The sequence below is a fragment of the Monodelphis domestica genome, chromosome 4 (genome assembly GCF_027887165.1).
Source record: "Monodelphis domestica isolate mMonDom1 chromosome 4, mMonDom1.pri, whole genome shotgun sequence".
NCBI lineage: Eukaryota > Metazoa > Chordata > Mammalia > Didelphimorphia > Didelphidae > Monodelphis > Monodelphis domestica.
This window is the reverse complement of record NC_077230.1, coordinates 352,136,909-352,163,452: the sequence shown is the minus strand read 5'-3', so window position 1 is coordinate 352,163,452 and position 26,544 is coordinate 352,136,909. Positions and strand designations below refer to the sequence as shown.

At 37.6% G+C, this 26,544-nt stretch overlaps 1 protein-coding gene across 1 annotated transcript; it reads right to left on the bottom strand.

The window, feature by feature from the left end:
• Positions 1-1,362: 1,362 nt before the first annotated feature.
• On the bottom strand, positions 1,363-2,463 carry LOC130458895 (olfactory receptor 51G1). The gene has a single exon (XM_056825903.1). The coding sequence runs from the start codon at positions 2,461-2,463 to the stop codon at positions 1,498-1,500; it is 966 nt and encodes a 321-aa protein (XP_056681881.1). The 3' UTR covers positions 1,363-1,497.
• Positions 2,464-26,544: the final 24,081 nt, after the last annotated feature.

The following is a 26,544-nucleotide window of genomic DNA, read 5'->3' as shown; positions in this document are numbered from 1 at the left end:
GTACTATGCTCATTCTTATTATTTCTATTTTATACTTGAAAAAAACTGAAAACAGGAGAGATTTTCGTGAAGCACAGTAAACAGCTTAATTTGGGATGATAAAAAATGCTGGATGTGTAACAGATTAACAGAATGGAGTCTTTATTCTTGGAGACCCATAGGAAAAGAATGCCATTTCTCCTTGGCAATTTAGTCAAAGACATTACTGGAATATGATGTCTTCTCTAGGCCCTTCACTTTCCCACTTGTACCATTCTGGACATCTATCTATTCAGGCACAACTTTTACCTCTGTCTATACCTCATCGTTAAGAGGGGACATAACCATTGTCACATAGATCAGACAATTACAAACAAAATTGCAAGAACTCCATAACTTTGGAGCTGCTGTTCAAGCAGGTCCCATAGACTTCTCACTTCATGTTAAGATGTAGGACTCCTTGAACCACACTCCTTGTAAATTACTTTCTATCAAAGTACCTAATAATTGGCTGTTCTGGCTCCTCTATCCCTGAGAAATGACGAAAGATCAGACCAGGGAATAACACATCCGTTTTTACATAAAAATCTAGTTCTTTTTTTCTCTCTCATAGTATGGAAACTTCCTGAAGCCCTGGTTTATAATGGGTAAGTACAATATTATTGCATTTTTTCCTACAGATTTGTGGGATAGAAAATTACTTTAATTGGACCCTAATACAAGGGCTTGTTATGAATTTATTCTTGTTTTATTCAGAAATTTTATATACATAGTTTTTGGTATTTTGATTCTGAATTTGAATTTTTTATTTCTCCCAAGGTTTAATTTTTCTTCTATTTATTTTTATTTTTTGTTCTTGGTTTTTCTTTTGATAATTGTTCCGTACACCCCCATAACTCAACCATGTATCCTGAGTTGATCTAGGTATTGGTGAACTCCCTCTTCAAGGGGACTGTATTCTATTTTCATAAAAATGCAAGATTTAAAATTTTGTTTGTGAAAAATTTCAGGAAAAGCAGTTTGCTAACTCCTTGAATCCAGAGCATGAATTGTTTGGAGAAAGATGCCTGCAGAAACCTACACTACATCAAAAAGATTCAGAATGAACTTTGGGATGCAATTGATTGAACTGAAGTGGGTTGAACATTTATTTTGAATGTATAGTTTTACACCAAAAGGGACTGCCCCCTAATTTAGGTTTTTTGTCAATGTGCCTAGCAAAACATTGGTTTTGCTTTCTCTCTCTTCTATTTCCCTCTTATCTGCAATTACTTAGAAGGTGCAACATTGTATACACCTGTAGTTAGAAAAAATTTTAGGGGCACAAAATGATTATGTCAAATGATCAATTAGGAAGACGAGTCTCCCAAATGATCAGAGGGGAATTATGAAGATTAAATTAACTCTCCCATGTCCATTTTTAGAATTTATGTCCAAGCAGGAAAGGAACCAGAGAACAACACCACAACAACATTAATCACAAGAAAACAATTGCTTTCTAAGATTTTCCACTTGTGCCTAGACCTGGCGATTGTTGCTCAGCCTTTGCAAAAGTGTAAACTTTTTGACAATTCTCTGCCGAATCTGCTTGGTCTTGACACTGTAAACAATGGGGTTCATGAGAGGTGGCACTAAAAGGTACACATAGGACATGAGCAAATGGACCACACGGGGCAGATGCTCACCAAATCGGTGTACAAGCGACAAACCAATCATAGGAATATAGAAGAGAAGCACAGCACAGATGTGAGAGACACAGGTATTGAGGGCTCGAAGGCGCTCCTCACGGGAAGCAATGCTCAGCACTGTGCGGAGAATGAGAGCATAGGAGAGAAAGATGAGCAATGAGTCCACACCTACAGTACAAGCAACCACAACAAGGCCATAGATGTGGTTGACTATGATGCTGGAGCAGGCCAGCTTCATAATCTCCAGGTGAAGGCAATAGGCATGGGCCAGTACATGAGAACGGCAGTAGTGGTAGCGTTTCAGGAGTAAGGGTAGAGGAACGATGAGCAGGGCACTGCGCAGTAGTGAGCATAACCCCATCTTCACTATCCGGCCATTTGTCAGGATGGTTCCATATCGCAGTGGGTTACAGATGGCCACATAGCGATCAATGGACATGGAAAGCAGGACTGAAGACTCCACCAAGGACAGGGTATGGATAAAGAAAAGCTGGGTGAAGCAGGCAGGAATGCCAGTCTCTCGAATATCAAACCAAAAGATGCCCAGCACTGTGGGCAACGTGGACAAGCACAATCCTAGGTCAGTGAGGGCCAGCATTGCCAGAAAGTAATACATGGGCTCATGGAGTGTTGTATCTGTGCGGATGACATGGAGGATGGTGACATTTCCCACAATTACTGTCAAGTAGATTGTACAGAAGGGGATAGAGATCAAACCATGAAAAGCTTCTAGACCCCGGAATCCCGTCAGGAAGAAGGAGAGTGATTGGAGGCTGCTGTTCCCTGCAGCCAACATTGTGCTGAAGACTTGGACTGAGAATTCTGAAAAGCAGAATTTGGCTTATGAGCAAAGGGAACTACTATATCTCCTCTTACCTGAAGCCAATGAAGTAATTCTTGTTCCTTTAGAAACTCTGCTTATTAACCTACATGGAAGGAGAATCAATAACTCCATTACCTTCATGATCTATCAAGTGGTCACAAAACACAGTCAAGCTGTGTCACATTGGCGCTGGCTTGATGGATGTGACTTGGAGTATAAAGAAAAATTATTTAAAGCTAAAACCAAATCCAACTTTCTTTTAGAAGTGCCTCCTGAAAACCTAGTCAACATGGATCTCTGAACTTCCCAACTATACATGATAGTCTATACCAAACATTTTGTTCTTGATACCTATACTGTCATTTCAATGTCTGTCTTTGAATCATATGTGGGATGTGTGTGTGTGTGTGTGTGTGTGTGTGTGTGCATGTGCCTTATTTCTCCAAGAATGATTAAAGGCAGAGAGAAATTTAGGAGTATTGTTTTATTCAGAAGACTCACCTCTGAGTCATGGTTTGAACTACTTACTGGGTGACCTTAAGAAAGTCCCTGATTCTTAATCTTCTTCCTTTAAATAAGGAGAATGAACCTGATGTTTGCAAAGGTACTTTTCACCTTTAATTTTCCATGATTTTGTATGTAAGCTCTACCACCATCCTGGCCAAAACTCTACTTCTAGACCCATGGAATCTAAAATAGGACAGTACACAAAAATTATTCAGTATGGTATAATTATAAATTCTTGAAAGCCTAAAATTACATTCGCCAAAATTCCCTTCTGTATTACTTAGAATCCTTTTCCCTTTTCCTTCATCTTCAGTTTGCATGATTGTATTTATGTTTGCTATGACTCCTCCCACACTCTCTTTTACTCACAACCAGGCTGAGTTCAGATAGCTCTTTTACTTTAGTTATTATTGTTCAAGCTTTTAAAATATAATACTTAATTATTGAATATTAATTTTAATTTTTTACATTGATGGTGACTATGAAGGAACAGAATTCTTAAGTATTTTAAAGAGAGAATAGATACATTTTTCATGCCTGCACTCCTCCACACCCACCTGCCTGCTTTTGAGCCATTGCTGCCATTGCTGCTGCATGACCACTGCTGTTGTTCACAAGCTACTGAGGTTCATGTCTTCACTTCTCTCCCATTGCCTAAAAGCCACTGTTGTGTGCTCCCAGTCTCCCTACATTGAGGTGTGTTGGGAAGTCTAAGAGCTGCTCCACTGATGTATCCCAATACTATCTCTAAGTCGAGTCTCTGTGCAGAGGCTGACATATAAAAAAACTTTCCACCCCAATCTCTTTCCTCACCTCACATGGAATTTTCAGTGTGCCTTAGCCATTTTTCAGAAAAAAAAAAGAAACCACATTTGGTGTTTTTCAGGAAGAATGCTATTGCAAAGCATTCTTGAAACTCTGAAGCAACAGTTTGAGTTGGTAGAGCTAAAAAGTGCAGTTTGGACCTACTTAATTCTTTTCCTGGGAATATTTTTATTTTCATTGGAGATTTTTCACTTTATTTCCTTTTCCTCAAGAATATGCCACAAGTTAGGTTGCTTATGCTCCAAACCAACCTGAAATATTTTGACAAAGTTATAAAAGTCTTAAATGCTCTCAACATGTAGAGTGGAGATTCTGCTTAGTGCTTCTATGAGAAAATTCAGAGACCTGACAAAAGAAATGTGAATGGATGATAAATACTGGGAGAGGGAAGGAAACTTTAAAAGAGATCTGGAAGTTTATTGTTTGCTAACTATTTTAAGTTTAATCTCCTCCTATAATAGAAAACAAGTTTATTTGAATTGGAAAAAAGGATTTTTGCTTCACTGCCTATGATATTACTGATTGCTTTAAGGTTTAAATTTTTTTTAAGTTTATCTGTATTAATCTAATCAATATCTTCCTGTACTACTGAATCATTTTAAGCTACTATGTATTGTCTATATTTATCTTTAATTTGTACCTTTACCTTTGATGAAGAAAAAAATAACATTTTATAAGCCCATGAATATCTTGCCCAAACCCTTGTCACTAGATCCATCGAAGATCACATGTTGCCTTAATTACTACTTACAACTTGTATACAACCTTTGGATAATTTAATGAGCTAAGAATTTAAATTGTAATTTTAAGGGATCTTCAGAAATAATTTTAGATAACTAGTACCTTCTGAATGGAAGGTATATATACATATAATTGTATATATATATATTTTATATATATATATAATGAAGAATATTGCAGTAAATGTAGAGAACCAAATACAAGTTCTGCCAGAGAAAAAAAGTGTTTATATAAAACAGAAGCCAAAAAGAGCTTCTGAAGCAGGCTCTTCAGTTTAATTTACTTCCATCAAAACAATATAGATTTCTTGGTGATGATCTTTCTAGATGTCAAATATTATCCTCAACAATACAGAGGCTTGCTTTTTTTCTAGTCTCTTCTGCCAATTTTGAAATAATGGCAATAATAGACTTTGTTTCAAATTATCTTTTCCAAGGTTAAAAGAATTGCTACATCTGGAAAAATTGTGACAAATATCCATCAATTCATAGGTTTTTAAAAATGTCATACAGCAATTCATGTGAAATATGATAATGGGATTATTTGCTATTGTAATTAACTGGGCTATTGGAATTTTAGGGACTTTGGTACTTCTTTGAATGTGTATTATCTACTGACTACCTTATTACTATTTTATTCTGAAAATCATTTGTACTCACACAGTGGTTCATGGCCAAGTTAAAAGGGAAATGGATCTTACTTTTTATTGAAGAATCTTTGTATTCTACCTCTCCTTGACTGATACAGTGTGCCACTGATTGTAAGCTATATATTTTAAAAACTTTTTATTATGGTTTTTCCTTGCATGTGCAATATAGTATTTGTTTTATTTTTTCTCTCCTTTTTGCATTTGAAGCATATGACAACAGTATTGAGGAGATTTTGCTTTAACTTTTTTTGTTTTACAACATTATAAATTCATAATACATTTGTTCTAATGTCAATGCATACCCAAAAAGCTTTAGACTATAAAAATGATGCCATTGAGTGTTCAAAAATTATGGGACTTTACTTAATGATTCTGTCTGATTCCAGAAAAGAAGGAATACACAAAGAGCCACTGTACAGTGCTAAAGAAGCACAAAATTACTTGCATAATGCTTATTGAGCACAAGTACAAAGAGACCAAAACCCAGTGGGCTCAAGGTAATTTTGAGCCAAGACAAGAAGATTGGAACTTGTTTGGGGTTCAAGGTTGTGGCTGTTTTGACATATGTCAGGGGCTGGACTTCCTCTGAGTCACATTCTGTCAAGTACCTCATTTTTGCTGCCATCTTGGCTCCCATTTGCTACTGAAATCTAGTCCCTTTTCTGTCTTTCATCATGTGGCAAACTTTCTATAGTCCTGGCTACTAATTGGGTAAGTGCATAATTTCTTAAATCATTTTAATTGGGCCCTGATTCAAGGACCTGTTATAGATTTGTTTTTCCTTTTGTTGAGATGTTCTAGATGTAGGACTTTGATATTTCATATTTTATGCACAAGGAATTTTTTTTTGTTTGGACTTTTTAAAAATATCTTTTTTATATTTTGGATTTCCTTTTGCAAATTGATTCATAAACCTCGTAACTCAGCCATGTATTCCTGTGTGATTCCTATGTGTATCCCTATATCCTTCTCAAGGGGGAATGCATTATTATTCACCTCAGGGGGTGGTCTATGTTATTGTTATGAACTTTTTATTTGAATTTGAACAATTTTAGGATGAGAAACTTGCTACCTCCCAGAATCCAGAAGGTGCCATGAAAATGCCTACAGTGACCACATGCTATACCAGAAGATTAAGAGTGAACTTAGAGATGTCAATTGAACTATGAGGGGGTTGAAATGCTTTTGTGTTGAATGCATACTCTTATGCCAAAGGGACTGCCCCAAAATTGGCTTTTTGTCAACCTAGTAATCATGGTTTTTGTTCTCTTACTTTTATCCTCAAATTATTGCAATTTATGTTAGTTATGTTTCCATCATCCTTTTGGGAGACTGGTCTCTCACCAGAATCATAGGGGTGTATATATAGTGAGAAATTTTTGAACCCCTAAAACCCTATCCAAAATTCCTTTCTGTATTACCTGGAGTCCTTTTCCCTTTTCCTGCATCCTCACTTTGCATGATGGTATTTAAGTTTCCTGTGACTCTTCCCAAACTCTCTTTTACTTGTGACCAGGCTGAATTCAGGTAGTTCTTTTACTTTAATTATTATTAATAAAACTTTAAAAATATAATACTTTGTTATTGAATATTAACTAAAATATTAATTTTAATCTTTACAATATCAGTAAAGATCACTTGAGTTTTCTGACTTATTTGTCCTAAGGAATAGAACTTAGTGTTGTGATTCTACCAACCACCCATCAGAAAATGGAACCCATATTTACTATTGGAGGTAGAGGAGAGGTCAAGGAAATGAAGGAAGATTTTTAGCAGGTTTCTTAGGAAGCATCCCCTCTGGGAACGTTCTCTTACTGGAAAGATGAGACACTAGGTGAAAAATGTCTCTTTTCTCCTTAGGATTCTATCATTGGGTAATCCTCTAGGTTTGGTATCTCCTAAAAGTACTATTTATAAGCTTCTATCCAGTGAATTTCCTCTAATGTCAATGAACCAGGTAATACCAATTAACCTTTCTTTTTTCAAAAAGGATATTTTATTTCAAGGATGTTACAAAAATGCTATTTCAAAGATGTTACAAAATACAAACTCTCAAATCAATGGAGTGCTATCCTGTTTGTACATACTAGGTTACTAGGGAATGTGGACTCAAACTTAATGTAACCTGCTAGTAAGTTCCCTGCCCTCCTCTTCCTTCCCTTGCCCTCTCCTTACCTTACAACTCCTGGGGTGGTAATCCCTTTCTCCTTTGACAAAATTCCCACTCCTCTTCAGCTGGGCAAGATTCTCTTGATACTTGATATCTCAGCTAATTAGCCAATGAACCACTGGACTGAATCAAATGAATCTCTCTTATAATGGCTTCTTGCTGGACTTTCCTCCTTCTGAGATTTGCTCCATTGGCTCCTATTATCAAGTAGAGTTATTAAGAAAATTCTAATGGCATTTCTAACCTTTTAGATTTATAAAGAACATGACCATCTCAGTTCCATCTCTGAAAACTCATTTATCTAAGAACAAGAAAGGATAAATGCAAATAAATCAAACCAACCCCTACCCAATAAAAAAGTGCTTTTAAATCACTACATTAGGTAGTGTGGGTAGATATAAGGACTGCTAACTCTATCCAACACAGCAGCTTACTTCATTAGGAAGTAGCCAGGGAAAATAATTAGCTGTCCTTTCCTAGAAATGTCTGGATTTATGTTCAGTTCCAGTTCCTCAATCAAAAGATGCTTCCTTGTCATATTGCTAACTGCTCTGTCATTTGTAACTAGAAGTAGGTAGACCAAGCCTTTATGTGTTAGATTGGCATGGAGAAGAAATATTACTTATACTTTTTTTTTCCTAATTGACCAAAAGGGGCAAATTTGTGTATGTTTTAAATCCTGGGTCCTCACTGATGCATCTTCTCTTTATCCTTATATAAGTTGGTTTGGAGACCAACCATGTCTGAAGGGCATCACATTCTGGATTATAGCCAAAGGTTGGTAAAGGATACATGGTCTTAATCTGGATAAGAGAAGCAGGGAAACTAGGAAAGAGAGAGATGTAAATAAAAGAGATTTGGGCTAGAAACAAAACGGATTCCATAAATTAGATTGAGAGACCTAAGAATAAGGGGTCATCTGATCTTAACAAAAATAGTTGGTGCCTTGATGCAACTTTAGGAAGGGCAATAAAGAATTCTCTTGGCTGCAAGATTTGTGACATAACAATATATAGCTATTATTCACTTGCTCAATCATGACTACTCATAACAGAAGAAAACAGAAATCAGCTAATGGTTGTGTCAGTATATCCATGTAGTCTGATATAATAATTAGATTATCTGAGCTGACCTATGCTTTTTCTTTCCTGATTTGTATGGAATAAAATATTTTTTAAATTGGTCATTCTTAAAAAAATACAACTATGTACAATCTCTGATACTGTGAACCCTAATAAGGCAGAATAGCTGAACTTCCCCAAGAAATTCCCAAAGGATGAAAAATCTACAATGTGGGTAATATTGACTTAGTAGAAAGCCAGTAGTTCTAGATTTTAAGTCACAAGACCTGGGTTTGAACCAGTTACTCATGAAGTTAGGTATAACACAATCTTTTTTTTTTTTTTTACTATAAAATGGGTGGTACAAAAGTATTTCTAGCTACACTCTTTGTAGTGGAAAAAATTGGAAAACAAGGGTGTGTCCACTGACTGGGGAATGGCTGAACAAATTGTGGTATCTGCTGGTGATGGAATACTATTGTGCTGAAAGGAATAATGAACTGGAGGGTTTCCAAGTGAACTGGAACAACCTCCAGGAAGTGATGCAGAGGAAAAAGAGCAGACAGAACCAGGAGAACATTGTACACAGAAACTGATACATTGTGGTAAATCAAATGTAATGGATTTCTCTACTAGAAGCAATGTAATGATCCAGGACAATTCTGAGGGACTTATGAGAAAGAACACTATCCACATTCAGAGAAAGAACTGTGGGAGTAGAAATGTAGAAGAAAAATATATGATTGATGATATGGTTCAATGGGGACATGATTGAGGATGTTGACTTTAAATGATTACTTTATTGCAAATATTAATAATATGGAAATGGGTTTTGAATGATACATGTAAAACCCAGGGGAATTGCTCATTGACTTTGGGAGGGGGGAAGGAGAAGGGGAGAGATAGAAAATGAATCCTGTAACCATGGAAAAATATTCTAAATTAATCAAATACATAAATAAAATTATTATAAAACAGGTGATAGTGGTGGTAGTAGTAAGACTAGATTATTTTTAATATATTTTCCAGGCTTATATCTGTCCTCTTCTCATTACATGAGAGTCTTGGTATAGTGTGACTCAAAACAAAAAGGCATTTAGATAGAATCTTGGTTCTTAGCCAGAATCATCTAGAGTATAATGCTCATAAAAGTGAATCCAAAATGGATTAGAATAAGTGTCCTTTAAAAAAATGTTTTTTTTTTTATAAGCATGCAGGATGAAATTTCTCTAATAACCTACTCAGACTCAGAAAAAAAATGTTATTTTTTGTAGTGCTTTTAAGGAAGGAAGGAAGGAAATGAGCATTTAATTAAGAACCTACCAGAGCCTATTTAGTGCCTGCTATGTGCCTATAACCTTATTGTCCTAAAAGCTTTGGAAGTATTATATCATTTTATCCTAAAAACAACCCTGTGTGGTAGGTACTATGCTCATTCTCATCATCTCTATTTTATACTTGAAAAAACTGAAAACAGGAGAGATTTTGTTGAGGCACAGTAAACAGCTTAACATGGAGTGATAAAAAATGCTTGATATGTAACAGATTAATGGAGTGGAGTCTTTATTCTTGGAGACCCACAGGAACATGGACTGGAATCCAATGTCTTCTCTAAGCCCTTCACTTTCACACTGGTATTTGAAATCTCAGCTCATCAATTTATTTATTTTTCATTCTCCTGATTAGCTTATGGATATCTAAAAAATGAGATAATACTTAGGGTTCATCTTAATCCTCTTTCTAATTTTACAGAGAACTGCCAGTACGCATTTGACTTTTGGTAAGATGGAATTTTTTCTATTTCCCCAAAGCTAAGATTCAAATAATATTCTTAGATACATTAGAGTTTCTTTCTCCCTTAAATTTCATGTCACATCCCATTTCATGTCTCAAATATTCACCAAAGATGCTCACCTTTGTTTAAGCTGGACAGACATGACACGCAGGATCCTATATCAGGTTCTTTTTCCCACACTGTGGCAAGTTTCTTAAGACATCTTGGTTCTACATCAAGAGACTGAGCAATCTGGAGTTAAGGGTCAGTCTTCTGGAAATGAATTTAGTCTCATTTAGTAACTCCTACTCCTTGGAGGCAGCATTCACACTAAAAGGAAGTTGTTAGTTGTGGAAAAAAATATTGAGAATCATTTCACATCCTGATTTTGAATTTTAACTCTGCAACTTAGTAGCTGTGTGAATTTGGGTAGTTATTTAATTTTTCTGTTCTTCATCTATAAAATGGAGAAGAGAATATTTAAGCTATTCATTGAACAGGAATGGAACCTGCTATTTCCTTTAAATAGAGAACTTATAGGTAAAGAAATTCTATCACTGCAGGTTCATACCTTCTCTACAATTTAGTCTTAGAGAACTGCCTAAAGGACAGATGTCAACTGCACTGTTCACCAGTGAATCCAGAATCAAATTAAAATATAGTTAGAAAATATTTAACCAAATAAATAAAAATATAACAGAACATAAATAATGTTAACATGGTTTGCTAAATAAATATATAGGGGACAGCTAGGTTGCACAGTAGGTAGAGCATCAGTTCTGGAATCATAAAGACTTACCTTACAGAGTTCAAATCTGGTTTAGGGCACTTACTAGGTGTGTAATCTGTGCAACTCACTTAACTCTGCCTCAGTTTCCTCATCTGTAAAATGAACAAAAAGTCACAAACTATTCCCCTGTCTTTGCCAAGAAAGCCTTAAATGGAGTCATGAAGAGTTAGACATGACTGAAAAATGGCTAAACAACAACAAATTAATATACATCCCACAGGATTCCTTATTATATGCCTTAAAAGCTTATTTCTATTTGAATTTGACATCACTGGTCTAAAGGCCTGAAAGGTTGTCATTCATTCAATTTACTTTCATCAAGTGCCAGGCATTCTATTTGGTGTAGAGAACATAAAAAAAGGTCATAGTCCAGTTGAAGTGATAACATGTAAAGGATTATATATAAAATTTAAATTAAGTATAAATTAGAAATAATGAGAAAATAGAATGTATAGATCCACATAGTAATTGTTAAGGTAACATGAGCACAGATTCCTCTTTGGCAATGAAGATGACTCTCTAACCACTATATCATTCTGCCCTTAACTGCATAGGTAAGAGAAGACTAAAAAACAATATGTTGAAGGATATTTAGTGAATATTGGAGTGCTTTTTAATTCTAATAAAACATTACAAACAGTTCTTTATAAAAAACTTTCCCAGCCATCTTTCTCTTTTCTTTTTGTCTGCCTAGGGCTTAGGACTGTTACATAGTAAGTGTTTAATAAATATCTATTAACTGACCAATTTTCAGGTCTTCCATTTCTATGAAGTAGGAAGAACTAATATTATCTTATCCCTTGAATAGAAGAAGGAAATGAAAACAGAGCATTAGAAAGACTTGCTCCAGTTCAAATAGGAAGTCAGAGACAGACAAAGGCCTATCCCTTGCAGTTCATAAGATTTTTAATTTAAAACTAGAAGACACATCAAAAATCATCAAGGGCAACATTTTGGGGGGCTGCTAGATGACACAGTGGATAGAGCATCAGGCCTAAAGTAAGGAACACTCAACTTCCAGACTTCACATCTGACCTAAGACAAATATGACCTTGAGGAACCCATTTAACCCTGTTTGTTGCAGTTTCCTCATCTGTAAAATGATGCAAAATGATCTGCAGAAGGAAATGGCAAGCCACTGCAATATCTTTACTCCTAAGAAAATCCCAAATCAGGTCTCAAAGTAATGAAGATGACTAAAAAACAACTGAACAATGAAGCCCAACGTTTTGGACATAGGCAACTGGAGCTCATATTGGCTAAGTAATTTGTTCATGGTAACAGAGGAAGGAGCTAAACCCACATCCTCTGATGCTAAACCTGGTTTTCTTCCTTTTGCTGAGGCAGGGTTTAATGGAAAACACATTGAGTTGGAAGATCTCATGCCAAGTTCTGGCTCCAATAATAGATAAGTCTCTCTACTTTTTCTAAGCCTTGCTTTGCATCTATAAAATGGGCATTGGATTAAAAACAATCAAACAAACTCATAATGCCTAAAGCAGAGTTGTTCTGACCAAAGTGCTTTGTAGAGTTTAAAACATAGAAATGAATTATCTTAAGCTGACTCACCAATAATGTCAATTCTCTTTCATTTATTTATGAAAATAAGAAAATCCTATGTACTTTATCAGGATGGAGTCAATTAGTACTGGGACAAAGTATAAAAAAAGACATGACAATGATAATGAAAAAAGATCACTTCAAAATAGACTAATATTTACATATTGCAAAGGATTAAAAGTCTGAATTAAGAAAACAAAGAAATATAGGGTCGGTTGAAACAAATTGGAGATAATAAATCTCTGAAACAAGAATGGCCATTTCTCATTGATAAAATCTCATCTCATTACACAGGCGTGCACACACAAATACTTTTAGTATATAAACTCAGGGAGGACACAAAAGGTACCCTTTTTACAGCTTTTATCCTCGGAGCTGAGCAGTAATTTCCATGTAGAAGGGACATAATAACTATTGAAGTTAATACAAAATGACATAATATACATATATTAATGGTCCATTTCTTCATTCCCCAAAAGAATAATAATGATAATGATGATCATAGTCATTTATGTAGCACTTTAAGGTTTACAAAGCATTTAACAAATACTACTTTCATTTTTCCTCACAATAACCCTAGGAATTAGGTGCTGTCCTCATTTTACAGATGAGAAAACTGAGAGTATCAGAGGAAAAATGACTTGCCTATAATCACACAGCAAGAAATAATCTGTCACGTTGCTGCCATAAATCTACCTTCTGTCCATATCCAATTAGAAGAATCTGTCTGAAAAATTGCCAAAGCTACTCTGGGTGGCTGTCCTTCCAAAATAGATTGATCTTGGACATGGGTTCATCTTTAGTGCTCATCCAGTCCTTCCTTCTGCCCAGGCAGAGCTGATGAGCCTGAAATTCAGTCAAAGATTCATCAAACATTTTATTTCTAGTTGGTTATACCTTAAAGCCTTCATCTTTTGCCTGCTTTTCTCTGGATGCTCAGAAATCCTAGATGATGCTCTTCTTGGCTGGATGAACCAGTTAAAATGCTTAGGGCTCTAAGTCATGTGTTCTTAAACTCTTTGATTTCATGTATTCTTTTGATAGTATGATCAATCCTATGTACTCCTCAGAACAATGTTTTTAAATGCAGAAGTCAAAACACACAGGATAACAATTATGTTGAATAATAATTATTCATTAAAAAAATGTTTACACACCCATGCTAGTAACCCTTACAATAAGTATCCATAAACTCTCAATGTTATGTTATCTCCACTTCTCACATGCCTCAGTCATGAAGCAACCAACCCATCTGGATCCTCTCTCCAGTGAGAGCCTGCCCAAGTCCTAACCAGGATATCCTCTATTTCATAGCTTCCTCACCTATTTCATGCAAGAATTAGAAAGAGACCAAGACAGATGTTGGTACCCAGGATAGGAAAACAGATCCTCACTTTTTAGTTGGTTCTCCCTTAGTTACTGTTATCCAAATGACAACTTCTTTCTCAAGAAACTTGGCCCCTGAGAGCAGAGAAGACTGAGAGAAGTATTTTCCACTTAAGAAATAGGGGAAATATAATTGCATAGACCATGTGGTTGCTCCCTTGGGAGCCCTAAACTATCTGAGCCTTTCTAAAGACCTTAGATAGGTCCCCTTAGGAACCTCTCCCCAGCAGGAGAGCTCCTTGTCCCTCACAGGCCATTTACATTAGTGATGGCCCCTAGGGCTCAGTAGAATGAGTTTAGCTTTCTAATTCTCTTCTCCTGAGTGTCTGTGATATATGCAGTCCTTCCTTAACCATTACTTACTAACCATGTAGGCATAAAGTAAGTCCCTTTACTTTTGTGGGCCTCAGTTTCCTCATTTGTAAGATGAAAGGGTTGAAATTGATTACCTTCAGTGCTCCTTCTAATTTTATATCTCTTTAAATGTGAAATGCAAGTTCTAAATTTTAGTCCATCTTTAACTTGCAATGATGCCTCAAATACATTATTTACCTTTCTGGATTTCAGTTCCCTCATCTATGGAGTCCAGAAGGATAGACACAACGATATGCACCATTCATAGTTTTTCATGTTTTGAGTTTACTCAGAATGGGTCTGATCATGTCTGAGACCCTGGACCAGAAATAGCAAAAGGAATAAAAATAACTTTAACTTTGTAGGGGAGTCTTTAAAATATATAGTGTTTAGCTAATAACAAATTTATGCTATTTCCCCTAAAAGTATTGCCATTCTGGGCCACTAGATGGCACATTTGATCAGTCCTGGAGTCAGGAAGACTTGTGTTCCTGAGTTCAAATCTGTCCTCAGCCACTTATTAGCTGTGTGACTATGGGAAAACCACTTAACTTTGTTTGCCTTGGTTTCTTCATCTGTAAGATGATTTGGAGAAGTAAATAGCAAACCACTTTAATATTGTTGCCCAAATAGAGTCCCAAATATCCAGACATTTCTGAAATCACTGAATAACAATTGTCATTCTACATGTGAAGAAATTTAATCTCAAAGGAGGGAATTGCTTTCCGCAAGGTTATACAGATTATTAGTGGGTTTTTGTTGTTGTTGTTGTGGTGGTGGTGGTGGTGGAGTTGTTTCAATTCAATCTGACTCTTCTTGGTCCCATTTTAAGGTTTTTTTTGACAAAGATGCCAGAGTGATTTGCCATTTTCTTATCTAATTCATTTTATAGATAAATAAACACAGGCAAACTGGGTTAAGCGACTTACTGAGGACAAGTGACTTACAAAGCTAGTGTTCTGGCCAGGTATGAACTCAGGAAGATGAGTCTTTCTAGCTCTAGGCTTGGCACTCTATCTACTGTGCTACCTAGATATTCAGTGTTATAAATGGTAGAGTTATGTTTTAGACTGAATTTTGTGCCAGGGGCAGGCTTGTAACTATTTAATAACTAAGCAAACAATCTCCTAAGAAAAAAACAAACACAGAAACAAAAAAGAAAATACACCATTGGCTAACTTTTACATTTAATCTGCATTATAACTATTTTACTCATCATGTTCTTAAATCTTGACCATACACAAAATAACAAGTCATGACTTCATTTATTCTGTTTGTCAGTTTCTGAGGTATAAATGCTTACAACATAAATTTAATAATTGGTTCTTGAAGACCTGTTAAAGCTAGCGCTGTCATACACCATGGAGCTGAGATGAGCCCTAGATGAAGAATGAGAAGACCTCATTTCTTTCTTCAGAGAAGAAAGAAGAAATTAGTTGCTTTTTCTTTAAGCTGTTTAGTGCCAATTTTCTCCAATTTTTTTTTAAATATATTTTATTTGATCATTTCCAAGCATTATTCGTTAAAGACATAGATCATTTTCTTTTCCTCCCCCCCACCCCCCATAGCCGACGCGTAAGTCCACTGGGCATTAGATGTTTTCTTGATTTGAACCCATTGCTTTGTTGATAGTATTTGCATTAGAGTGTTCATTTAAAGTCTATCCTCTGTCATGTCCCCTCAACCTCTGTATTCAGGCAGTTGCTTTTTCTCGGTGTTTCCACTCCCATAGTTTATCCTTTGCTTATGAATGGTGTTTTTTTTTTCTCCTGGATCCCTGAAAGTTGTTCAGGGACATTACACCGCCCCTAATGGAGAAGTCCATTACGTTCGATTATACCACAGTGTATTAGTCTCTGTGTACAATGTTCTCCTGGTTCTGCTCCTCTCGCTCTGCATCACTTCCTGGAGGTTGTTCCAGTCTCCATGGAACTTCTCCACTTTATTATTCCTTTGGGCACAATAGTATTCCATCACCAACATATACCACAGTTTGTTCAGCCATTCCCCAATTGATGGGCATCCCCTCGTTTTCCAGTTTTGGGCCACCACAAAGAGCGCAGCTATGAATATTTTTGTACAAGTCTTTGTGTCCATTATCTCTTTGGGATACAGACCCAGCAGTGCTATGGCTGGGTCAAAGGGTAGATATTCTTTTGTCGCCCTTTGGGCATAGTTCCAAATTGCCCTCCAGAATGGTTGGATCAGTTCACAACTCCACCAGCAATGAATTAATGTCCCTACTTTGCCACATCCCCTCCAGCATTCATTACTTTCCTCTGCTGTTATGTTAGCCAATCTGCTAGGTGTGAGGTGATACCTCAGAGTTGTTTTGATTTGCATCTCTCTGATTATAAGAGATGTGGAACACTTCTTCATGTGCTTGTTAATAGTTTTGATTTCTTTATCTGAGAACTGCCTATCCATTTCCCTTGCCCATTTATCAATTGGAGAATGGCTTGATTTTTTGTACAATTGATTTAGCTCATTATAAATATGAGTAATTAAACCTTTGTCAGAGGTTTCTATGAAGATTTTTTCCCAATTTGTTGTTTCCCTTCTGATTTTAGTTATATTGGTTTTGTTTGTACAAAAGCTTTTTAGTTTGATGTAGTCAAAATTATTTATTTTACATTTTGTGATTCTTTCTATATCTTGCTTGGTTTTAAAGCCTTTCCCCTCCCAAAGGTCTGACATGTATACTATTCTGTGTTTACCCAATTTACTTATGGTTTCCTTCTTTATGTTTAAGTCACTCACCCATTTTGAATTTATCTTGGTGTAGGGTGTGAGGTGTTGATCTATTCCTAGTCTCTCCCACACTGTCTTCCAATTTTCCCAGCAGTTTTTATCGAATAGTGGATTTTTGTCCCAAAAGCTGGGATCTTTGGGTTTATCGTATACTGTCTTGCTGAGGTCGTTTTCCCCCAGTCTATTCCACTGATCTTCCTTTCTGTTTCTTAGCCAGTACCAAATTGTTTTGATGACTGCTGCTTTGTAATATAGTTTGAGGTCTGGGACTGCAAGGCCCCCATCATATGTGTTTTTTTTCATTATTTCCCTGGATATCCTTGATCTTTTGTTCTTCCAAATGAACTTTGTTATGGTTTTTTCTAAATCAGTGAAGAAGTATTTTGGTAGTTCAATGGGTATGGCACTAAATAGATAAATAAGTTTGGGTAGGATGGTCATTTTTATTATATTGGCTCATCCTATCCATGAGCAGTTAATGTTTTTCCAATTGTTCAAGTCTAGTTTTAGTTGTGTGGCGAGTGTTTTGTAGTTGTGTTCATATAGTTCCTGTGTTTGTCTTGGGAGATAGATTCCTAGGTATTTTATTTTGTCTAAGGTGATTTTGAATGGGATTTCTCTTTCTAGTTCTTGCTGCTGAGCTGTGTTGGAGATATATAGAAAAGCTGATGATTTATGTGGGTTTATTTTGTATCCTGCAACTTTGCTAAAGTTGTTGATTATTTCAATTAGCTTTTTGGTTGAATCTCTAGGATTCTTTAAGTAGACCATCATGTCATCCGCAAAGAGTGATAACTTTGTCTCCTCCTTGCCTATTCTGATGCCTTCAATTTCTTTATCTTCTCTAATTGCTACTGCTAGTGTTTCTAGTACAATGTCAAATAGTAGAGGTGATAATGGGCATCCTTGTTTCACTCCTGATCTTATTGGGAATGCATCTAGTTTATCCCCATTGCAGATGATATTAGCTGTTGGTTTTAGATATATACTGTTTATTATTTTTAGGAATGACCCTTCTATTCCTATGCTTTCTAGTGTTTTTAATAGGAATGGGTGTTGTATTTTATCAAAGGCTTTTTCTGCATCTATTGAGATAATCATGTGGTTCTTGCTAGTTTGCTTGTTGATGTGGTCAATTATGTGGATGGTTTTCCTAATGTTGAACCAGCCCTGCATCCCTGGTATGAATCCTACTTGATCATGGTGAATGATCCTTCTGATCACTTGCTGGAGTCTTTTTGCTAGTATCCTATTTAAAATTTTTGCATCTATATTCATTAGGGAGATTGGTCTATAGTTTTCTTTCTCTGTTTTTGACCTGCCTGGTTTTGGAATCAGTACCATGTTTGTGTCGTAAAAGGAGTTTGGTAGAACTCCCTCTTTGCTTATTATGTCAAATAGTTTGTATAGTATTGGGGTTAATTGTTCTCTGAATGTTTGATAGAATTCACAGGTGAATCCATCAGGCCCTGGGGATTTTTTCTTAGGAAGTTCTTTGATGGCTTGATGGATTTCAATTTCTGATATGGGATTATTTAAGAATTCTATTTCCTCTTCTGTTAGTCTAGGCAGTTTGTATTTTTGTATATATTCATCCATTTCTCCTAAATTGGTGTATTTATTGCCATATAATTGGGCAAAGTAATTTCTAATGATTGCCTTAATTTCCTCCTCATTGGAGGTGCTGTCCCCCTTTTCATCTTTAATGCTGTGAATTTGCTTTTCTTCCTTCCTTTTTTTAATTAGATTGACCAGTACTTTGTCTATTTTGTTTGTTTTTTCAAAGTACCAGCTTCTTGTCTTATTTATTAAATCAATAGTTCTATCACTTTCGATTTTATTAATTTCTCCCTTAATTTTTAGGATTTCTAATTTGGTTTTCTGCTGGGGGTTTTTAATTTGATCGCTTTCGAGTTTTTTCAATTGCATTTCCAATTGATTGATCTCTGCTCTCCCTTGTTTGTTAATATGAGCTTTCAGGGATATGAATTTGCCTCTGATTACCGCTTTGGCTGCATCCCAAAAGGTTTGAAAGGATGTTTCGCCATTGTCATTTTCCTTGATGAAATTATTAATTGTTTCTATGATTTCTTCTTTAGCTAAACGGTTTTGGAGTATCATATTGTTTAATTTCCAATTGGTTTTAGATTTGGTTTTCCATGTACCATTACTAATCATTATTTTTATTGCCTTGTGATCTGAGAAGGCTGCATTCATTATTTCTGCTTTTTTGCATTTGTGTGCTATGTTTCTGTGACCTAATGTATGGTCAATTTTTGTGAATGTGCCATGTGGTGCTGAGAAGAAGGTGTATTCCTTTTTATCCCTATTTATTTTTCTCCATATGTCTATTAATTCTAATTTTTCTAAGATTTCATTCACTTCTTTTACCTCTTTCTTATTTATTTTTTGATTTGATTTATCTAAATTTGATAATGGTTGGTTTAAGTCTCCCACTAGTATGGTTTTATTGTCTATTTCTTCCTTCAATTCTCCTAGTTTCTCCATTAGAAATTTGGGTGCTATATTATTTGGTGCATACATGTTGATTAATGATATTTCCTCATTGTCTAGAGTCCCTTTTAACAAAATATAATTACCTTCCCTATCCCTTTTGATCAGGTCTATTTTTGCATTGGCTTTATCAGATATCATGATTACCACTCCTGCCTTCTTTCTATCAGTTGAGGCCCAGAAGGTCTTACTCCATCCTTTAATTCTGACCTTGTGGGTGTCAACCCGCCTCATGTGTGTTTCTTGAAGACAACATATGGTAGGGTTTTGGATTCTAATCCATTCAGCTATTCGTCTACGTTTTATGGGTGAGTTCATCCCATTCACGTTCAAAGTTATGATTGTCATTTGTGGACTCCCTGGCATTTTGATTGCCTTCCCTAATTCTAACCTTTTCTTCTTCGGCTCTACCTTTTAGTCCAGTGATTTACTTTGAATCAGTCCCCCTTGTCCCCTCCCTTGATGTTTCCCTTTTTAGTCCCTCCCTTTTTGTTCCCTCCCCCTCCCCCCTCTCTTTCCCTCCCTTTTTGTTCTCCCTCTCCCCCTCCCCCCCTTGGTTTTCCCTTCTCCTTACCCTTGTTGGGTAAGATAGAATTCAAGATCCCAATGGATCTGGATGTTTTTCCCTCTCAGAGTTGATTTCCCTGAGATTGAGGTTTAAGTAACCCCCCCCCCCTCTCTTCCTCTCCTTCTTATAGGAGTTTTCTTCCCCTCCCCTTCCCCTGTGAATCTTTGTGTGAGAACCATTATTCTATTTGGTCTTTCTTTACCCCCTATTTATACATTACATTTTCCCCACATATTAGTATACATAGGTTGATATAAATGTAGTCCTTATAGAAGAGAGTTTGAGTAAAAGAAGATAACATTTTTCCCCTTTCCTTAATATTTACCTTTTCAGGTATTCCTTGCTCTTTGATTTTCGGTATCAAACTTTCCACAGAGCTCTGGTCTTTTCTTTGCAAAAAGTTGGAAGTCTTCTATTTTGTTGAATGCCCATACTCTCCCTTGGAAGTATATAGTCAGTTTTGCTGGGTAGCTGATTCTTGGTTGGAGACCCAGCTCTCTTGCCTTTCTGAAGATCATGTTCCATGCCTTACGATCATTCAGCGTAGAACTTGCAAGGTCTTGTGTGATCCTGATTGGCATTCCTTTATATCTAAATTGTCTTTTTCTGGCTTCCTGTAGGATTTTTTCTTTTGTTTGATAGCTTTGGAATTTGGCAATTACATTCCTGGGAGTTGTCTTTTGGGGGTTTAGTGTAGAAGGTGTTCTGTGAGCTCTGTCAGTGGATGTATTGCCCCCTTGTTCTAGAATCTCTGGGCAATTTTCTTTGATTATATCTTGTATCACCATGTCCAGTTTGGTGTTTATTTCTGGCTTTCTGGGAGTCCAATTATTCTTAAATTTTCTCTTCTCCCCCTGTTTTCCAGATCTATCACCTTGTCGGTGAGATATTTTATGTTCTCTTCTAATTTCTTGGTGTTTTGGCTTTGCTTTATTAGTTCTTGCTTTAAAGCCTGGTTTTCTTTTACAGTTTGGTCAAACTGGTTTTGTAGATGCGTGAATTTCTTTTGCATCATTTCCCACTTTTCCTCCCAGAGGGCTTCCATCTTTTTGGTCCTTTCTGATTCAAATTCTTCATGGGTTTGTGGAGAGTTTCTATTTCCTTTGGAAGATTTTGGAGAATTTTCTTGTATATCTTCTTCTATCTGCTCTGTATTTTGTATTTTGGCTCCATAGAATGTGTCCAGAGTCGCCCCTTTCTTCTTATTTTTCTTGGTATTTTGGGGCTTCTGTGCTTCTGTGGAATTTGTCATCTCTGAACGTGGAGGATTGGCTTTTCTTGTCTTTGTCTGGTGATCAGTGGCTTTAGTCCTGGGCAGATGTTGGTTCTATGAGCGTTCCCTGGGTTAAACTGAATATGCCTCACTGGAACTGGAATGGAAGGGTCGGACCACGAGGCCACACTCTCCCCCTGGCTCGATTTCCGGAAGTTGCCTTCAGAATCCCTGGCCGTGAGGCTGTTTCGTCGGCCTGCGGGGGGATGGGCTGCCGCTTCCCCAAGCTCCGAGAGCACAGACTTTCACTGAGACTTGGATAGCAGGATCCAGCCCGTGAGGCTGTCTTGCCCGCCCTGAGGGTTGCTGTTGTTTTGACCAGCTCTCTGCAGCGGAGGCCCCAGGCAGTAACTTTCACCCGGACTGACCAGCTCTTTGCAGCGGAGGCCCCAGGCAGTAACTTTCACCCGGACCTACGGGCTCTCTGCAGCGGAAGCCCCAGGCAGTAACTTTCACCCGGACTGGGACTTGGGTAGAAGACCCTGAGGGTTGTTGTTCCTCAGACCCTGCTCTCTGAGCCCGGCGCGGCCGCCGCTTCCGGGAGCCTTGGACTCTGCGCTCCTACCCCTGAGGTCCGAGGGATCTCGGGTTCTGGCTTTTAAGGGGAGCCGTACCTTTTGAACCGGGTCCAGGTCCAGGAGGAGGGTTCCCAGGGTCTGTGCTGTTGATCGTTTTGAATTTCGGCGCCTTAGGAGCTTCTAGTTTGAGATCGGTCGGGAAGGGTTTTCCAGAGATCTGAACTTCAGCTTTCTCTAAGCCGCCATCTTAACCGGAAGTCTTCTCCAATTTTTAAGTAAACACTCCAAAGGGGAATCTCGGGGTACTCTCTGTCTCTGTCCCATTTAGATGTGAGATGGCCAATTCCACACCTGAGGGTCAACAACTGTGCATCCACAGAGGTTGCCCAAACAAGAGCAAGACTTCTCACATACCAGAACATCTTCCAGTGTAGAAGGGGGAGCCAACAGATAGACCCCAAACTCCAGCAGCCATACTGATCTGGGGTAGCTTTCAGGAGAGCCAAAAATGTTGGGAACCAAAATGTTATGGGGGTTCAGATGTGTACCCCTGGGGTTCAGGAAGGATACCTTTTTGCAAAAAATGCAAGGCTCCAAAACTTAGCTTAAAAACAAAAAGAGAAATTTGTTAATTTAGGAAGTAATGTTGAGAATGATCAGGAAGATAATAAGGTGGAACAGCAAGATGGGGAGCAGTTCCTTGGAAGGACAGTATGGATGAAAGGCTGTCCCCCAGATGACATCAGTTCTGGGGATTTTATATTCTTTACAACAGATGCTATGTCATGGTATGGACAGTAAGTAGTAAGCCCTCAGGCATTTGGTGGGGTAGGGTGGTCATCTGACTGTGGTCTGCCTGGAGGCATAAAGATTCATGTCTTTGTCCATCTTAAATCTAGAGACAATCAAAGAGGATAAACATGTCAGGACCCTAGGGGGGTCATTGGGTGTTTCTAGGTTCAGAGTCATGGGGATTCAAAGGCAAGGGAGTTTCCCTGATAATAGTTTGCCTGGGTTTCTGGGGGTACAGTGGCCATGTCAAAAACAATGCTCAGTTTCCATACTCACTGCTTTCCTTAAAGTCTTCACAGAAAAGAGCAAAATTGACCTAAAATTGCCCCAGGCATTGAACATATCATTCACATCCCTTTACATTATAGTTTGCTCCCCTCCAGTGGCAAACAGAGTAAATCTAAATTGTGGGTAAAGCCAGATAGATCAAAGTGGATCGTTAATAAAGTGACCTCAATTCCTTGAAGACACAGGACAAAAACTGCACAAACAAATGACCTCTTTCTTAGTAACTAAGGAAGATAAAACCATTCCTGTAAATCCCTATCCACTCTTACTCTTACTTTTACCTTCATCTTAACTTACCTTGGTTACTCACTTTCTTAATTATCAATAGCCACACTATTGAAGAAAAAGATCATAGAAACTTGCCCTCCAGATTTATCCCAATGGGGCCACATATCCCAAGAACTAAGAATGACATTCCTTATGTTTCACAAGGCTTCACAAGATATGTTATCTCAGGGATATGTTATCTCAGGACTTCATGTTTCACAAAGATATATTGTCTCAGAGGTCACCGACCTGACCTAGGTCCTCAGGACCATATGTTGAACATCTGGTACCAAAGACTAAGATTGATGTGCCCTTCCTTTTGGCGCCTAAGTGCTGAGACTACCCCCTTCCCTTACTGATCATATATAAACCCTCTCTAGGTAAGGCTTGGGGTCTCACTTCTTGTGAAGACCCAGGCAATAGCTTATATTAAAGTACCTCCTGCCTATTGCATTGCCATGTGTGTGTGTCCTCCTTGGATTCAGAACCAGAACTGGACATTACATTTGGGGGCTCGTCCCTATGAGAGCTCCCGGGAGATTCCAAAGGTTTAGACTACACAGTGGTAAAGGTATTTGAATCACTGAAGGGAAATCTGAGTGTGTATGAGTGGGCTTGTCTGTGTGAACGTTGTATGGGGAAGGAGAGTCTGGATCATTGGGTAAAGCTAAGTGGCTGGCAGATTCCATGCTCCCCGGGTTATAGGGAGACAGCCTATTGCTAGGTTGGGTCCATAAAAGCCTCCTTTCACCTGTTTCTGAGTGAGGACCTTCCCAGTATGCGGTTCTTGAGTTGTGCGAGGGGCCTGGGCCTCAACGGCTGGGAAGCGAAAGTGTTATTCGAGAGACTGAGAGATTTCCCTTCTAGAGGATTTGTTAAGAGCTCTCAGTAGGAACTTTAGGGTGGTTAGAGGCCCCCCACCCAAGTTGAACTTGGGACGACAGAGGTTTGAGTCCTGTGTCCTAAGGAGCACCATTAGACGGTGAGTGTGAGGGATTTACACTTTGGCAGACATGCCAAGGGATAGGATATTTAAGATAAGCCCTTGGGATTGGGGTAGTGCACTTCTGCCTGTCTCAAAACCTTGTGAAAGTCTGCATCTCTGTTGTTTGTCATATACATCTATTTGTTGTCTTGTCATCTTGCCCTTATTGTTTGTCTCGTGTGTCTGTCTATATTTGGGCAGTTAATACTCCTCATGGGCCAACAAACTTCTACCCCCTTAGATTTGGCCCTGACTCACTTCTCTGACTTTAAGGAGTGAGGCCAGAATCTCTCCCTCATTGATATTTTTTTCATATTAAACATTATTTTATTTGGTCATTTCCAAACATTATTCATTGGAAACAAAGATCATTTTCTTTTCCTCTCCCATAGCCGATACATGATTCCACTGGGTATCACATGTGTTCTTGGTTCGAACCCATTTCCATGTTGTTGGTATTTGCATTAGAGTGTTCATTTAGAGTCTCTCCTCAGTCGTATCCCCTTACCCCCTGTAGTCAAGCAGTTGCTTTTCCTCGGTGTTTTTACTCCCATAGTTTTTCCTCTACTTGTGGATAGTGTTTTTTAGATCCCTGCAGATTGTTCAGGGACATTGAATTGACCCTAATGGAGAAGTCCATTATCTTCGATTGTACCACAGTTTATCAGTCTCTGTGTATAATGTTTTCCTGGTTCTGCTCCTTTCGCTCTGCATCACTTCTTGGAGGTTGTTCCAGTCTCCATGGAATTCCTCTACTTTATTATTCCTTTTAGCACAATAGTATTCCATCACCAACATATACCACAATTTGTTCAGCCATTCCCCAATTGAAGGGCATCCCCTCATTTTCCAATTTTTGGCCACCACAAAGAGCACAGCTATGAATATTCTTGAACAAGTGTTTTTACTTATTGTCTCTTTGGGGTACAAACCCAGCAGTGCTATAGCTGGATCAAAGGGCAGACAGTCTTTTATCACCTTTTGGGCATAGTTCCAAATTGCTCTCCAGAATGGTTGGATCAATTCACAATTCACCAGCAATGAATTAATGTCTCTACTTTGCCACATCCCCTCCAGAATTCACTACTTTCCTTTGCTGTCATGTTAGCCAATCTGCTTGGTGTGAGGTGATACCTCAGAGTTGTTTTGATTTGCATCTCTCTGATTGTAAGAGATGTAGAACACTTTTTCATGTGCTTATTAATAGTTTTGATTTCTTTGGTTGAGAACTGCCTGTTCATGTCCCTTGCCCATTTATCAATTAGAGAATGGCTTGATTTTTTGTACAATTGATTTAGCTCTTTGTAAATTTGAGTAATTAAACCTTTGTCAAAAGTTTTTATGAAGATTGTTTCCCAATTTGTTGCTACCCTTCTGATTTTAGTTACATTGGTTTTGTTTGTACAAAAACTTTTTAATTTGATGTATTCCAGATTATTTATTTGCATTTTGTGACTCTTTCTAAGTCTTGCTTGGTTTTAAAGCTTCTCCCTTCCCAAAGGTCTGACATGTATAGTATTCTCTGTTTGCCTAATTTTCTTATAGTTTCCTTCTTTATGTTCATGTCATTCACCCATTTTGAATTTATCTTGGTGTAGGGTGTGAGGTGTTGATCTCAACCTAATCTTTCCCACACTGCCCTCCAATTTTCCCAGCAGTTTTAATGAAATAGTGGATTTTTTTTTCCAAAAGCTGGGATCTTTGGGTTTGTCATATACTGTCTTGCTGAGGTCACTTACCCCAAGTCTATTCCACTGATCCTCCTTTCTGTCTCTTAGCCAGTACCAAATTGTTTTGATGACCGCTGCTTTATAATATAGTCTGAGATCTGGGACTGCAAGGCCCCCTTCCTTTGTATTTTTTTTTCATTATTTCCCTGGATATCCTTGATCCTTTGTTCTTCCAAATGAACTTTGTTATGGTTTTTTCTAGATCAGTAAAAATTTTTTTTTGGAATTTCCATAGGTATGGCACTAAATATATAGATGAGTTTGGGTAGGATAGTCATTTTTATTATATTGGCTCATCCTACCTATGAGCAGTTAATGTTTTTCCAATTGTTCAAGTCTAGTTTTAGTTGTGTGGAGAGTGTTTTGTAGTTGTGTTCATAAAGTTCCTTTGTTTGTCTCGGGAGATAGATTCCTAAGTATTTTATTTTGTCTAAGGTAATTTTGAATGGGATTTCCCTTTCTAGTTCTTGCTGCTGAGCTGTGGTGAAAATATATAGAAATGCTGATGACTTATGTGGGTTTATTTAGTATCCTGCAACTTTACTAAAGTT